Source organism: Microcaecilia unicolor, chromosome 4, assembly GCF_901765095.1.
Source record: "Microcaecilia unicolor chromosome 4, aMicUni1.1, whole genome shotgun sequence".
In the NCBI taxonomy this organism is placed as follows: domain Eukaryota; kingdom Metazoa; phylum Chordata; class Amphibia; order Gymnophiona; family Siphonopidae; genus Microcaecilia; species Microcaecilia unicolor.
The window spans coordinates 219,228,342-219,244,583 of record NC_044034.1 but is presented as its reverse complement, the minus strand read 5'-3'; the positions used below and the strand labels follow the sequence as shown (position 1 = coordinate 219,244,583).

The 16,242-nt window shown below is 41.5% G+C and overlaps 1 protein-coding gene across 1 annotated transcript in view; it reads right to left on the bottom strand.

Moving 5' to 3' along the window:
* The window catches only part of LOC115469011 (AP-2 complex subunit alpha-2-like), a 130,222-nt gene that overhangs the window by 15,128 nt on the left and 98,852 nt on the right, over positions 1-16,242 (bottom strand). Inside the window, exons 8-9 of the mRNA XM_030201246.1 lie at positions 5,701-5,851; positions 1,296-1,464 (exon numbers count right to left, since the gene is read on the bottom strand). Of these exons, the coding sequence (XP_030057106.1) occupies positions 1,296-1,464; positions 5,701-5,851 (320 nt within the window). The remainder of the gene's footprint in view (positions 1-1,295; positions 1,465-5,700; positions 5,852-16,242) is intronic.

Sequence of the window (16,242 nt, the reverse complement as noted above, 5' to 3'; positions counted from 1 at the left end):
ATTGTTTTTTTGTAATTTAGATTTTTAAGTTTTTCACAGTACAGTAGAAAATACGAAGACAACTTTTGCAAAGTCCAATAATCAGACAGAACCAACAATCCCTTTTCAGATATCTCCTTAAATCAATTGTTAATTTTATTAGTCTGTCTAATCTATAAACATTTTAGCATTTCATCATCCTGGCTAGGCAAAAAGTTTGTTTCCTTTATTACATTCATTCCCATCTTGCAAGCAATTTCTATCCACAGAGGGCAGTTTGCTACTGAATTACCTTTGACTCTGCCACCTACAGTGCTATCCCACCCAAATCAATCTGTCCTGCCATTGCCATATATTTTGTATACTGGCTTGACGAGTACCATACAGATTCTCTATGAAATTCCTTATTATGACTATCTTTATTTAACGCTACAAAATTTTAACTCTAATCTTTTTTATGGCATGCATATATACATTTTTTAAATCCCTATTCAGCACCTGTTTGTTAGCAATGATTCAGTTAAACTGGAAGCAATCATATTTGCTCTTCATTTCAATCCATCTAAGCTGCCTCAAATTTTACTTCACTTTTTATATTGGGACACTCTGGCCTCTTAACAGTATCCTTCAAAAACAGTCACATGACAGTATATGATTTCAAGTGAGAGCTGGTCTTCCCCCATAATGTAACAAACAATAAATGTGTGGTTTGCTCCCAGACAAGAATAGCCCAATGGTTAAGCACAGAGATGAGAACCAGAAAAAAGTTAAAATCCCACTGCTGCTCCTTGGGCAAGTCATTAACCCTACATTTTTTTCACGTACAAAACAGATTGTAAGCCCTCTGGAGACACATTTTATAAACAGGAAATTAGGAACAACTTGAATTCAAATCGTGTAGCTCTTTGCCCCCCCCCCCCCCCAACCACACCCAACAGAAGATCCTTCCATAACTGTACAGAATATTTTGGAAAAATGCTACAAGAATTGAGGACTGGTATTACAATTTCATATAATGGTTTTCTTCTACCAATTACCAGCAAATTCTATTTTTGCTAGAATTAGCTGTAACAAAGAAGCTTTTCTGACCAAAACCAAATCAAAGTGAACCAAATAACCTCTATAGATAGGAAAATGCTTACTTGCCTTGAGCTACAAAAAAGTATGCTAAATCCCATATCCCTTTCCTTCCCACAAAAACAACTCTCTCAAAACATCAGAGAAAGTTTTGCAAAAACACCTGAAGCAAATCACCAAGAGAATTTAACAGCCTACTTGACAAGTCCTGCCTTTTATGGTGCACATATTTGGTTTACCTTTAATGCGTTGATCACCGTTTCTATGTGTGTTTTGACAGCCTCGTGCGAGAACTCAGAGCTGGCAAGGGTGCACATGCTTTCAAGTGCCAAGTAACGGAGGTTAGTCTCTCTGTGTTGTAGAAACTGGCCCAGCTGGTTGCAAGCTCGAACCAATAGGTTGGGTTCACTGCATATCAATGGTTTGGGGGGGGGGGGGGGGGAGAAAAAAAAACAAACAAACATACCATAAGCGGCTCACTCTGGGAATGAGTGATCTTATTCGTTCTGTGAAAATCAGAGATCTGAACACATGCAAGGGTGCCTTTATCACAGATAGCAGGTATGCAAACTGTAGCCAGCTACCAAAGATTCCTCCTATATTAGCATCCTGGAGGATTATTAAATCTGTATGGTACAAAACACTAACACTGTCTCTTGTACGGAGATTCTGCAGAATAATGGGCAACATTTCTGAAGGCAAGCCACACAGTTCACAGGAAAATACCAATGTTCTATAAGCAGATCAGACATTTCCACAGATCTAACATTTTAGTATCATATATAACATCTGTGTGTGCCCCAAAAACAGTAAGAATTATACAGAAAAATGAACTGCAGCTATCAGAAAAATATGAAAATCACATCAATCTAGGGACAACAGACCATCCACTCCGATACAATGAAGTAAGACGTGGCCAACAAAAAATTATATCTTACCTGATAATTTCCTTTCCTTTAGTCATAGCAGATGAATCAAGAGACTTGTGGGTTGTGACCATCTACCAGCAGGGATGGGAGAACTCCAGTTTGTAACCCTGTTTTATTAGTTCCAAGACATAGTGGTCTGAGGTAAATTTTGGTTCACTCACAGAACCTGGAGGCGTGTCCTGCTATTATGAAACCCAAGGAGTGAACATAGACCCCATCATTAGGAGGTGCAGGAGGCATTAGTAGACCTGGAGTTTGAAGCAGAGTTCTTTTCGTCAGTATGACAGAAGGCTTGTCTTTGTTGAAGTGGGAACCCTGAAAGTTAAGATTTGCCTGATCTGTAGCACTTGGCCTCATGAAACCTAAGATGAGACAGAGGATTTAAGAGAATCTTTAGGCTTCTCCTCTGGCAATCTCTGAGACTTGGATTCCCCTAGGTCTTTAACCAACTTCTCTAGATTTTCTCCAAACAAAAGATACCTCTAAAAAAAGGTATCTTGCTAAATGTGACTTAGAAGGCTGATGCGGCTGTGCACTAGAACTAGCTGGCATGACTGACTGACTGCTAGAGCTAGATGGAGTAGAACATGGTTGTTTGTACCACTGTGCACTACTGATGGTAAGCTGCAGTGAGACTTGAACTAGCAACCTCTGGATCTCTGTGCTCACTCTCAGCTGGTTGCTTTAACCATTAAGCTATTTCTCTACACTGCCCCTGTATAAGTGGTTGGTGAGACCCCACCTGGAGTATTGTGTTCAGTTTTGGAGGCCGTATCTTGCTAAGGATGTAAAAAGAATTGAAGCGGTGCAAAGAAAAGCTATGAGAATGGTATGGGATTTGCGTTACAAGACATATGAGGAGCGACTTGCTGATCTGAACATGTATACCTTGGAGGAAAGGACAAACAGGGGTGATATGATACAGACGTTCAAATATTTGAAAGGTATTAATCCGCAAATGAACCTTTTCCGGAGATGGGAAGGCAGTAGAACTAGAGGACATGAAATGAGACTGAAGGGGGGCAGACTCAAGAAAAATGTCAGGAAGTACTTTTTCACAGAGAGAGTGGTGGATGCTTGGAATGCCCTCCCGTGGGAGGTGGTGGAGATGAAAACGGTAACAGAATTCAAAAATGCGTGGGATAAACAAAGGAATCCTGTTCAGAATTTTAGCGGAGATTAGGTGGAAGAGCCGGCGGTGGGGAGGGCTGGTGGCTGAGAGGCGGGGCTAGTGCTGGGCAGACTTCTACGGTCTGTGCCGTGAGGATGGCAGATACTAATCAAGGCCAGGTATACACAAAAGGTAGCATATATGAGTTTATCTTGTTGGGCAGACTGGATGGACCGTGCAGGTCTGTCTCTGTCGTCATCTACTATGTTACTATGAAGTAGCTCTGTAATATCACTAGCTGTCCAATACAATGAAAAGGTACAACAGAAGCTAGTGGTGGCTGGAGCTGGTATGCAATAGTTTTGAGAAATGTAAGTGCACAATACCAGAGAGCAGAACGTCTGTGGAAAAGCAACACAGCTAACCTTTAGCATTGTAGCTTAGTGTTAGCTGTCCAAGACATGCAATGAACTGCTTGTCAAAGCAAGCAATATAGGAGAGTGAAGTAAAATAAGCCCCCTTCAACACAGAGCTGAGCTCAACAGTTGCTAATATGTACAAACCAACCTTGAACCTGTGGCCTTCAGGTTGAAAGGCAACCACCTTCCAGAATAAACTATTCTGCTTTTCAAAGCACTGTAAACACTGCACCTAGAAGATGTTCTCACTGTTCTATGGTTGACAAGGAGAGACATGGGAACAGTGCTCTAGTCTCAGGAAAAAAAAAAAACCAAAAATCAAAGATGTAAAATTCTCACAGAAACATGGAGCCAACAGCACTAAGCCTGACTCCATATTAAACTCCTTTGTACAGATAAAGGAATACTTGTACTGCCAATATAAATAGAGTTCTGGTAACAAAAAACAAAATTCCACAAATGAAGTGAGGGAAGCTTTCAGGGTTTTATTTTTTTTTTAAAGTACCAAGGGGACTCCAAGCTCTCTAAATGAAAAGTATAGAAGAACATGAACGCTAAATAGACCGTTTTAGAAGACCTAACACATATGGTGCGTTGCCCTGCTGCTTGTTCGCTGCTCCCACACTAGAAACAGCATTTAACCAACTCTGGAACTGTAAGTAAAATCTTAACTGACCACAGGCAGCGTGGTTGTCTTTGGTGACTGCTGCCACCAATGAATCCACTTTAGGCAAATGTAGTTTTTCCAACTCAGGTGTGGAAACAGGATAAAGACGTGACACAGCCTTCGTCACCCAAACAGTAGTGTCCAGGATGACCCAATGAGCAGTGATTTCCTGCATAATCTCATGCACTGGAAAAGACTTAGGCAGTCTTCTAGTGCTCAACATTTTAGAATTAGCAGGCATAGTAGGGTCAGAAGAAATATTAAGACCCTGGACAGCCTTAGTTATAAAGGAAGGCAACTCTTTCTTATGAAACACCAGAATTATGGTGGGATCATCAAATTTTGTAAATAGCATTCCCTCCTCCAATTCTTCCTGCATCTGTGCAGAGACTACCCTGACATGACTCCCTAGATTGAGAGGGAGAAGTGGGAGCAATAGACCCTACTTCTGAGCTGGAGTACAACGGTCTCCCCTTCAGAGCAAGGTCCTTAAGTGGAGAAACTGAGGCAGGGAAGCAAGCCAGAAATCTCCAAAGTCTGAGCTAAAAGGAACTGTCAGTTTCCCTACCAACCTTCAACATATAGGCATTATGTAGCGGTAGAATGAAACGGGGTGAAAAATTTCAGACCTCCACCCCCAGAAAACCCCCTGGAGCGGCCGATATCTGTGTAAGGACTGCAGAAACAGTGCCGGGTAAAGAAGCCACCAGCAGTGCTGCTCCCGAATCACACCACTGTAAAATGGCTGCCAGATCACTTTCAGCACCATGAGAATAGGCCTGTGACTCTCCCGTGCAGGAAACTAATAAAGCCTCCCCAAACACCCAGACATTGCCCCGATGCTACTCTCCACTTCCCATAGTGGGAGCAGCATTTGATAACTTTGGCAGCCATTACAAAGAAAACAAAAATAAAACTGCAACTGACTGGAAGTTGAAAGATAATTTAAAGATAAACTCACCCTGGGAGAGCCATCCGTCAGGAGTCCTGCCTGTCATACTCAGTGCTGCTGGAAGCAAACTCACACCCTCTCCACTACTAAGCTCTCTATACTGGCCAAAGCCAGTATCTCCCCTGCAGCCAAGACAGTGGGCTTGAATTATGCACCAATTATTTTTTCAGTGAGGAAGGAGAATAGAGGAAGGGCTAGAGGGGGGATGGACCTGGTATCACCAGGTGTACCCCCTAAAAGCCAGCATCACTCAGCCACACACTGCAAAGCTCCACTGAACTGAGAACCCCAGAACAGGAGCCACCATCAGATGAGACCAGGAGTTTGTAAGAGACCAGCCATCCGCTTGCTCGAGATAGAGAATACTGACCAAGGAGCACTCCGTCCTATAAGACAGTTCAGTTCAGCACTCTCTTCACCTGCTGGTAGATGGTCACAACCCACGTTTTTGGTTTCACCTACTACGGACTCTAAGGAACTCCTGTTTGAAAGCTGTCCTACTGGAGTGCTTCAAAAATATTATATATATATATATTTTTTTTTCTAAGCTCAGAGAGATGGCTCACCTGTCATGATGGATAATTAAGCTTATGGCTTCAAACAGGACAGCATTCTTTGCATTAGAGTGTTGCACTTTTTTGGATTTGGGGGGCTCCTGAGCTTTATTCAAGATGGTCTCAAGGCACTCAGTGAGGCGGCCACGTACTGCAGGGTCCTCTGTAACAGGGAGATGGGGGTGGGGTAGGAGGACATGGAGAGATTAAAAAAAAAGTGACCACCATCATCACCTGAAAACTAATTATACATTGTGCTTTTTTGCATGAAGCAAATAAGTGCTGATAAACTCAAAACTTGGCAAAGTAATTCCCAGTAATATGAATCAAGAGGCACAGAGTTGAGTATTCCCCATCTCTCAGGAGCAGCTAACAGACCAAGATGTGGACTGAATAGAACAAAGTATATACTGGGGCATACAGAACAGAAGAAACCAATTCTTCTTCTTTGAGATTCATGCTCCTAGTTATGTGCCACTACCAGTTTACCCTTAAAGCAAGTAAAATTTTGAAGGACACACCAGTGTTTTCTTAAGAATTTTTAGTGTCAGTTGCCATGTGAGAACACTGAATAGTACATACTAATTCAGACTCATTGTTAAGCTTCTTGTTTGCTAGGTGACTTTATTGTTTCAGGCCCTTCTGTATGCATAACCTCCCTCTGAATCTGTTACTCATTTTTTTGCTTGCATTTTGAAATCTTTTCAGGTGGTACACAACCTTCTTAATCTTAAAAACTGTCATTTGTAAATATCCTTTATACCAGTGGTTTTCAACCCAGTCTTCAGGGATCACCTAATCTAATCTGCAGTTTATATACCAAACAAATCTCAGCTGGAGGTTTGATGTGGTTTAAAGAGTAGAAGTTACTCAGAAGCAGAAGAACAGAGACACAAACTAAGAATTACAGGAAGCAGAGGTTTCAGAATTACATAGCCACAAGAGATGGGTACTAGGGTATATAGGACAACGATTTAGAATGTCAAAGAGCAAAGTCTTCACTTTCTTTCGCAGTCTCATGTAGTTTGATTCTTTTCGGATTGCGATGGGAAAGGAATTCCATTCACTAATGGCACGGTGGAAGAACAGAGTTTACCTGACATTTGAATCTTATATTATTCAAAGCCAGGTATTTCAGTAGCATACTGTCACCCAGCCTATTCGATTTGTAGTAGCATTGAAAGAACAGTTGGATTCAGCAGTCTGGAAGAATTCCCGTGAAGAGCTTGGAATACAAAGCAGATTGATTTGAAGGCAATTCGTGCCCGGATGCGTAGCCAGTACAAGTTTCTCAGGTGGCCGGAGACGTTTTTGAAGTTCCTTAATCGGAAAAATCAGCCGCATCATTGTGTTCTGAATAAGCTGTAATTTAGTGAACAGTTTGTTACTTAAGCCGATATATAAGGAATTACAGTAATTTAAGTTAGAAATGATCAGCATCTGGACCAACAATGTGAAATGTGATTTTTGGAAAAAAGGAGCATATTAGCCTTAGTTGGCGCATTTGAAAGAGGGATTTCTTCCAGACTAGACTGATTTGAGCCTTGAAGCTTAGAGAAGAGTCTAATTTGATACCTAGGACCCTTGACTCTTTGGCTACTTTTAAAGTAGTAGGTTAGGTGGAATTCAGTCATAATAATTTGCCTTGGTCTGGTTCAGTTGGAGCATGTGATCTGAGACCCATTTATGGATTTTGCTCATAGCTCAGACAACTCTTTTCAGATGTGTCATGAAGTGTAGGTCTTACTGGTATTAGCATTAGGATATTGTCTACATATGACAGTATGCGCTCGCCATTACCCAGAGCATAGTAACATAGTAAATGACGGCAGTCCATCCAGTCTGCCCAACAAGATAAACTCATTTTACATGGTATGCAATACTTTATTTGCATACCTCAGTTTGATTTGTCCCTGCCTTTCTCAGGGCACAGACCGTAAAAGTCTGTCCAGCACTGTTCCTGTTGGAGAACCATATAGGCTCCCTGTTTCTCTTGTTTTTGTTTACTTTCCTTGCGTAAAGATCAGTCACCATATTTATAGCAGCCTTCAGCTTTGACCACTGATGTTCCACTTCTCCTAAGCCTTCCCACTCCAACAGCTCCTTTTTCAGGTATTCCCCCATTTTATCAAAATCAGTACGCCTGAAATCCAGTACTTCGAGTTTTGTGCGCCCATACTCCGCCTTCACCCTTATATCAAACCGTATCGTGTGATGATCACTATTACATTGGTGGGCACCCACCCAGATATTAGAAACACTTCCTCCATTCGTGAGCACTAGATCCAGCACTGACCCTTTCCTTGTGGGTTCCATCACCATTTGTCTGAGGCAAGGCACTTTGACAGGCATCCACAATCCCCCTACTTCTTTCCAATCCCGCAGACGGGACGTTTCAATCCACATCAGACAAGTTGAAATCTCCTAACAGTAGCACCTCCCCTTTCATACCAATCTTTTGAATATCCTCTATCAGATCCTTGTCTAGCTTCCCCATTTGTGCCGGAGGTCTGTAGATACCCCCGTGTGGATGCAGGTTCCATCTTCTCTTTCCAGGACGATCTATAAAGCTTCTTCCTTTCCCCAGGAGCCCCGTATTTCAGCCGCTCTGATATTGTCTCTCACATACAGCGCCACTCCTCCACTCCTTTGGCCTTCTCTATCCTTTCTAAAAAGATTATAGCCCGATATAGTCACATCCCATTCATGGGAATCATTGAACCACGTCTCTGTAATAGCAACAATATCCAAGTTTTCTTCAGACATTAGGGCTTGCAAGTCTTGAATCTTTTTACATAGACTACGAGCATTTGTGCTCATTGCTTTCCATCTACATAGTGAGTTTAGGTGTTTTTCTATATTTAGATGACCTTTCCCTCTGCCATCAAGTTTATTCTTGGGGTGACTTTCCAAATTCCCTTCTTTCCTTTTGTCACCCCCGCCTTCTAGTTTAAATGTCTAGAAACATACTGTCTGAATTTCTACCCAAGGTTCCTTTTTCCCCATCACAGAAAGATGTAGCCCATCATGACAGTACAGCCTGTAAGGGAGAGGGAGCTCGTGAACAGATTGAATAGCATGGGTGATAACAGGGAGCCCTGAAGCACGCTGCAGGTGGGTGTCCAGTTTTCTTGACATTACACCCACTTTCCAGACTGTACAGGATCTATTTTTCAGGAAGTCTTTGGACCAGCTTAGTATTGAACCAGATAGTCCCAGGTCACTAAGTCTACACAGCAATAGGTTATGCTCAACAGAATCAAAGGGTGCAGAAACATCACACTGAAGTAAAATAATCTGTTTATCCTTACCAGATAATCCCTGACAGTAGTAGTTAGCACCCCCCACCCCAATTAAATAGAAATATGTGTTTTAAAAGGTTTAAAAAATTCCAAAAAATACTTTCATAAAATGTCTATGATGGAGTAAAAATAGCACACTAGTCATCCAAATTTCAGTTCTAAGGCTTTTTTCTCCACCTTGGTTCCTTCTGCTTTGTCTGCACTGTTTGTAGATTTACATTGATGAGTATGTGTTTTGGTTAAGAGATTTGCATACCGAGAAGGCAGTGCATGCAAATTTCACACATATTCATTATGAATATCCTGAAAACCTGACTGGCCTGGTGGACCCTGAGGATTAGGTTGAAAACCACTGCTTTAAACTGTGTACATGGGAAGCTCTGATACTGCAGAAGTTTGTTCCCATCAGTGAACGTCCTTAAAACTGTAGTCTCAATACAATCACTCTTCGTTTTGATAATATCTAAAGGATATTTTGGAACCACCACAAGTCAATTGAAGTTTTAGATGTCACTATTCAGCCACTGAAAAACTGTCAAATTGCTGATGGATCCCCTGCCATGAAAATAATCTCTTCCACAGAAAGGCATATGCACAGAAAGTGAGAATTAAGGTCTCTTCAAAATAACACATAGTCGTTATCTGGGGCCATGGTAGCTCCCATAGCAATATCTTAATCTGCTGATAAAGCCTGCCATAAAATTTGTAAGTTTTTGTTGAAGGTTAAGCCAGTTAACCACATGATAAAATCAGCAGAACTGTGTGTGGATCTTATTGAGGACCGATTGGATCGCAGAAAGAGCATCTTGTGGAATGCTCATATAAAGGGATTTCATGTCTGATGGAGTTTGGTTTTGTGGGTTAACTGGCACTAGGACTGTTTATATTTTTCAGTATACCCTGTAAGGTTATTTTTCTTTTTCTGAGAAGATGGGCAGGGCTCTTCTACTAGTCTTCCTCCCTTTTTTTTCCTCCCTATTTGTTTTTCATGTCTGATGCAGATTCAGTTTCATAAATGTGTCAACTTAACTATGATTTGAACATTTTTTGTGTGTTTTTTCCTTTATATTTCTTCCTCTGTCTCCTGTGTTTTAGGTGGTCTTACTCTGTTTATTGTTTGGATTATAAAATGCTACTAACACAGGTGACCCTTGCTAAAACATGTGAAGCTGCTGAACTAAAGTAACATTAGACTTGCGAGTTCTATACCTGCTTGGTAACTGATAAAGGGCTTTGTTTTACTCAGTCAGCCTCTTGGTCGATTTCTGCTCCTCTGGAGTCCCTATTGACATTTACAGCTGCAGTGCCTCTGGTGTACTCCCCATCACTTACAAAACTAATCAGCACCTGCAAATTAGATGCATCTTAAGTCCATCAACAGGTCCTGCTTACTACATCACCACCATACATTGGCTACATATTAATGCCAAATACTTTTCAGACTTAAGTTTGCTTTGTGCTTTTATAGAGAACACTGCATGGATTTGGTACTAATATTTATAAAATATTACAACAAAAAAAACATTCTTTTTGTAGCAGATCTAAACATCAGCTACAAGAGGTTACTACTCACATTCGTTTTCACTTTAAACTCCATAAACCAAGAAATAAACACACGTTTGCATTCTAAACAGGTGTAATTTGAAATAGCAATAAATTCCTGTTGACAATCACCTATTCTCAATGAATTAATTTACCTGTGCCTGAAATGCATGTTTTATGCTTATTCTGTATCACCTTCTGCAATCAACAGTGCTGTTTACAATAGACTAAGCATACACAAAAGGGAGATAATTTTTATTTGTTCATCTTTGACTTTAACCAAGGGGTCCTTTTACAAAGGCACAGGAAAAAGTGGCCTTAGCACATTACATACCTTTGTTTTATTCAGTTGCTCCCTCCCATCCAACCCAGCCATTGCAGCTGTACACCATGAAGCGCAGATGGTACCTGGGGATCAGAATCCCATAGGACTCTTGTGCAGGTGGACAAATCTGCTGCAGTACCATCTGTCTCTTCCAGGCCAATGATTCAACCTAAGTCTTCCATATTAAGCAGATTGGGAACCTGTGTCCACCAGATTACGAGAGTATAAAATTGAATATGTTAAAATGGGGGGTGGGCGGAACAAGACACTTTTTTAGAATGGTTAGAAGTCTCACAATGCCACTTTTGCTCTAAGGTGAAAGGGAGGAATATGTACAAATTGATAAAGATACAGCGGAATTGCTTAAATTTCTGTTCTGTGTTCACAGCTGAAGGGTCAGCAGGAGGACTGCAGAAGACAAAAGCAAATAGGAATGGTGAGGTGGTAGTCCCTCAACGATTTTCAGAGGACTGTGTTTGTGAAGAGCTGGCTAAACTAAAGGTGGACAAAGCGATAGAGCTGGATGGCACACATCCAGGGTACTAAGGGAAGTTCTAGTGGTTCTGCTGGCTGAGCTTTTTCCATGCTTTTCTAGAGTGAGGAGTGGTCCCAGAGGACTGGAGAAGAGCAGATGATGTGCCTTCTCCACAAGAGAGAAATTAAGGAAGAGGTTTGGAACTATAGGCTGATAAGTCTGACTTCTAAAGAAAACACATAAAATAGTAAAGGTTTTGGAATCAATGAATTACAGGACCCAAGGCAACATGGTTTCACTAGAGGCACGTCTTGTTAGACAAATCTGATTAATTTCTTTGACTAGGTGACCGGAAAGTTGGATCAAGGGAGAGTGCTAGATTTGGTGTATTTGTATTTTAGCAAAGAGACACGGTTCCGAATAAACTAGTAAATAAACTGAGTGCCCTCAGTGTGGCCCTAAAGTGACTGGGTAAGAACTGGTTGAGTGGAAAGCGACAGAGAGTAGTGGTAAAGGAGCTCATTCTGAGGGAAGGGATGTTACCAGTAGTGTGCCACAAGGTTCAGTTCCTGGGTAGGTTCTTTAACATTTTTGAAAGCGATTAATGCTGAAAGGCTGTCTGGTAAGTTTTCCCTCTTTGTGGATGATACCAAAATCTGCAATAGGGTAGACACCTCTGATGGTGTGGATAACAAGAGGAAGGACTTAGTGAAGTTAGAGGAATGGTCTGGAACTTGACAGCTAAGATTTAATGCTAAAAAAACTTTTGTGTACGAAAGAGAAGCAGAACTTGGGTGTGAACATTTGTGATCTTAAAGTGGTAAAACAGGTAGAAAAGGTGATGGCAAAATCTAGAAGGATGCTTACACGTGTATAGGGAGGAGAATGGGCAGTAGGACCACCAAGGTAATCATACCCCTGTATAAGTTGCTGGTAATACCTCACTTAGAATACTGCGTACAATTCTGGAGACCGTACTTTGAAAAAGATACAAACAGGATTAAGTTGGTCCACAGAGCAGCTACTAAAATGGTCAGTCAAAATGGTCTTTGTCAAAAGCATATGGGGAAACTTAAAGATCTCAATACATATATTTTGGAAGAAAGGGGGAGAGGGGAGATATGATAAAGATATTTAAATACCTATGTGGCATAAATGCATAGGAGGAAAGTCTCTCAACTGAAAGGAAGATCTGAAATAAGGGGGCATAGACTACTACTACTACTATAAATCATTTCTATAGCGATAGACTCTGAAGTAACCTGAGGAAATTTCACAGAAAGTGTGGTGAATTCATGAGACAGCCTCCTGGTGGAAGTGGTAGCTACGAATACAATATCTGAAATCAAGAGAGCTTGGAACAAGTACATAGGATCTCTAAGGAGTAGATGGAATGGATAGGCAGACATTTTTCTTTGTTTCTATATGCTAAGGTCACTTTCTACCACAACACTAAAATAGCCAAATTTCCATTTTATTTTATTAATCACCACATGATGTTGACATTAGCATGTGAGCAGTTACCAACACCTATTTGTAGAGATTAAGGGTTTATTTGTAAAAAAAAAAAAAAAAAAAAGGCACTGCATTGTTAGACATTCATACAATAAGTGTAAGAATCAAACAAACACGCTAAAACAAAAAAACAGTTCAGCTGGAAACAAATTATACACCCAATGTATAATGGACAATAAAAGATTCTCATTGAACAACCAAGCAGAACTCAACTACAGATCTAAATATGCTGCCATAGAGAGACACATTTCCCAAGGAATTGCTAATAGTCACTTGATTTATATTATGCCTTTTACCCATACAGCATTCCTACATAAATTTACATAATGGTGCTCAGAAACCCGACCACAGAAACCTCCAGGACAGTGGTTCTCAAACCTGGTTCTGGTAGCACCTCAGACATCAGGTTTTCAATGAATGTTCATGAGATAGATGTGCATGCAGTGAAGCACGTGAATGCAAATCTCTCATGAATATTCATTGTGGATATCCTGAAAACCTAACTGACTGGGGTGCCTCCAGGACCAGGTTTGGAAACCACTATTCCAGGAGGAAGAATTAGCAATCAAAGGGGGCGAGGAAATAAGAAAAAAAACCCATTATCAAATTATGTACTGGAATGCAAAGAGATCTAGGAAAACGGAAAAGCCATGCCTCAGATCATGCAGATCACTGGCATGGTGACCAGATTAAGCGAGATGGGAATTACAAGCAAGGTCTTTAATTGGTTCATAGCATTTATGAAAAATACACCTATGTTAGAAAAAATGGGTAATCTAGTTTTTGGCCATCAACCTGTGGGGTCCCACAAGAATCTCCGTCACCTTTGCTGTTTAATGTATACTTGAGTTCTCTGGTTAGATATTTGCCTGAACAAAATATTTTTTTCCATTATCCTACCCAGAATAAAGCACTTTTGAAGATACTCTGCTTTACGTGAAGTGTTATTTTACCACAGTAAATAACATCTACTCATTCTACACCACTCAGGATTTTGTAGGTCTCAATCATATCTCCCCCTCAGCTGTCTTTTCCACGCTGAAGATCCCTAACCTCTTTAGCCTTTCCTCATACGTGAGGAGTTTCATCCCCTTTATCATTTTGGTCGCTCTTTGAACCTTTTCTAATTCTGCTATATCTTTTTTTGAGATACAGCGAAGAGAACTGAATGCAAAACTCAAGGTGAGGTTGCACCATGGAATGATACAGAGGTATTTAACCCTACTCTCTTTCTTCTGTCCAATAACCAATTCATAATCCACACCAGAACCTTGCCTCCACTCAGACTCTCTAATTTTCTCAGGAGTCTTTCACGAGCTTTCTGCCCCAGCTCCCATTCCCCAAGATCCAGCCTATCGTAGCTGAGAAAATCTACCTGAACTCTCGTTGCCACTTACAAAGACATGACAAGACCAGGTAGTTTGCTTCTGCCCAGTGATAAAGGGCTGCTGCTTCCAGGGCTACTAACTGACTTATGGTGTTTACCTGCTTGTTGATATAAGCTACTGCCACTCTCTTCGTGGTCGGCTTTTCAATCAAAGTCCCTTCTGTCATTGACTAAATCTATTCCTCTAGTATTGAGAAACTTGCATTGGTTGCTATTTTGAGCTCGTCTTGTATTGTTGCTTGTATGGTATTTAAAGTCTCACATGGTGGTTATTCCATTTTTCATATTCATTTATTAACACCTTCTGCTCTTTAGACCCGTTCCCCTTCTTCTTGGCTAAAAATCCCAGAATTTCAACTCCTACCACAGATTCTCTCTAGTTAACGCTAGCCTGTCATCTGGACAGATTTCAAGTTCTCGGAAATTTGCTGTAGTGTCGCCCATCCTGAAGAAACCCATGCTTGATCCCCAAGTCCTAGCAAATTACCAACCTGTTTTCAAATCTATGCTTTCTGTTTAAGATTTTAGAGAAGATGATATATTTACAATTATCCTCATTCTCTGATAAAACTCCAGCTCTTCATCCTAGACAATCTGGTTTTAGGGCCCACCATAGCATGGAAACTGTTTTAACAGCTATTTTCTCTGAAATATATGCTCATTTGGAAAAACAAAGTAGTAGTAGCCATTTCTTTAGATCTCTGCTGCATCTGACCTGGTTATCATAATTTATTACTCTCACAACTCTCCTCTCTTGGCATTTCTGGAGTATTTCTCACTTGGTTCCAATCTTTTCTTGTTGGCCGGGTCTATGAGGTTGTAACTCCTAACTCATCTGCTGCACCGCACTCTAACATGTGGTGTCCCCCAGGACTCAATATTGTCCCCTCTTCTTTTCAATATGTTCTTAAGCCCACTTGCTGCTCTTATACAACCAACTAGTATTTCTGTCCATTTTTATGGAAAATGATATCCTTTTAACTTTATCCCACAAGTTTCATCAGGCCATGAGGTAGATGACAGGCTGCCCCAACCGGTCCAGGAGGACATGAAAAAGAACATAAGAACATAAAAGTAGCCGTGGAGGGGCATAATCGAACGCCTATCTCCAAGGGCGTCTATGTCCGAAAACGGGTACGTGAAGAGGCGGAACAGACCGTATTTTCGAAAAAATGGACGTTTTTCAGCTGGGCGTTTGTTTTTTTTAGCGATAATGGAAACTAAAAACGCCTAGCTCAAAAACGTCCTAATCCGAGCCATTTGGTGGTGGGAGGGGCTACGATTCATAATACACTCGCCCCCCTGACATGCCAGGACACCAACTGGGCACCCTAGAGGTCAGTGCGGTGTACTTCAGACAACGTTCCCACATGCATAGCTCCCTTACCACGGGTGCTGAGCACCCAACCCCCCTCCCCCAAAACCCACTACCCACAAATGTACAACACTACCATAGCTCTTAGGGGTGAAGGGGGCACCTACATGTGGGTACAGTGGGTTTTGGAGGCCTCCCATTTACCAGCACAAGTGTTACAGGTAGGGGGGATGGGCCTGGGTCCACCTGGCTGAAGTGCACTGCGGTAACCACTAAAAGTGCTCCAGGGACCTGCATACACGCAGGCCTCTAGGACTTGTTGCTGCTATATAACATTGGCACAGCAGTTGACACCTGAAGACTAATCTCTCCGAAAACGTCCTTAATTGGAATAAGCACGCTTACTCACAGTTAACTGCAGATCAGAGGTTGTGCCCCACTGGCAATGAGTCTCCCTGGTATTGAGATTAGCAGTAGGTCAGAGCTGGCAGAATGGTGCAGCCACATCCAAGGTGAGAACTAAGTTCTGTAATGTGGCTAACACCTGAAAGGGATCCAAAACTGGCTTACAAAAATGGCCACTACCTCATGGACTACCGGAAACAAAACAGGGCACACTCTGACCCAGTAAGCAGGGGGAAAGCACCATGGGAGTAGAGCCTACCAACTACCAACATCGTGAGCATTTGCCAC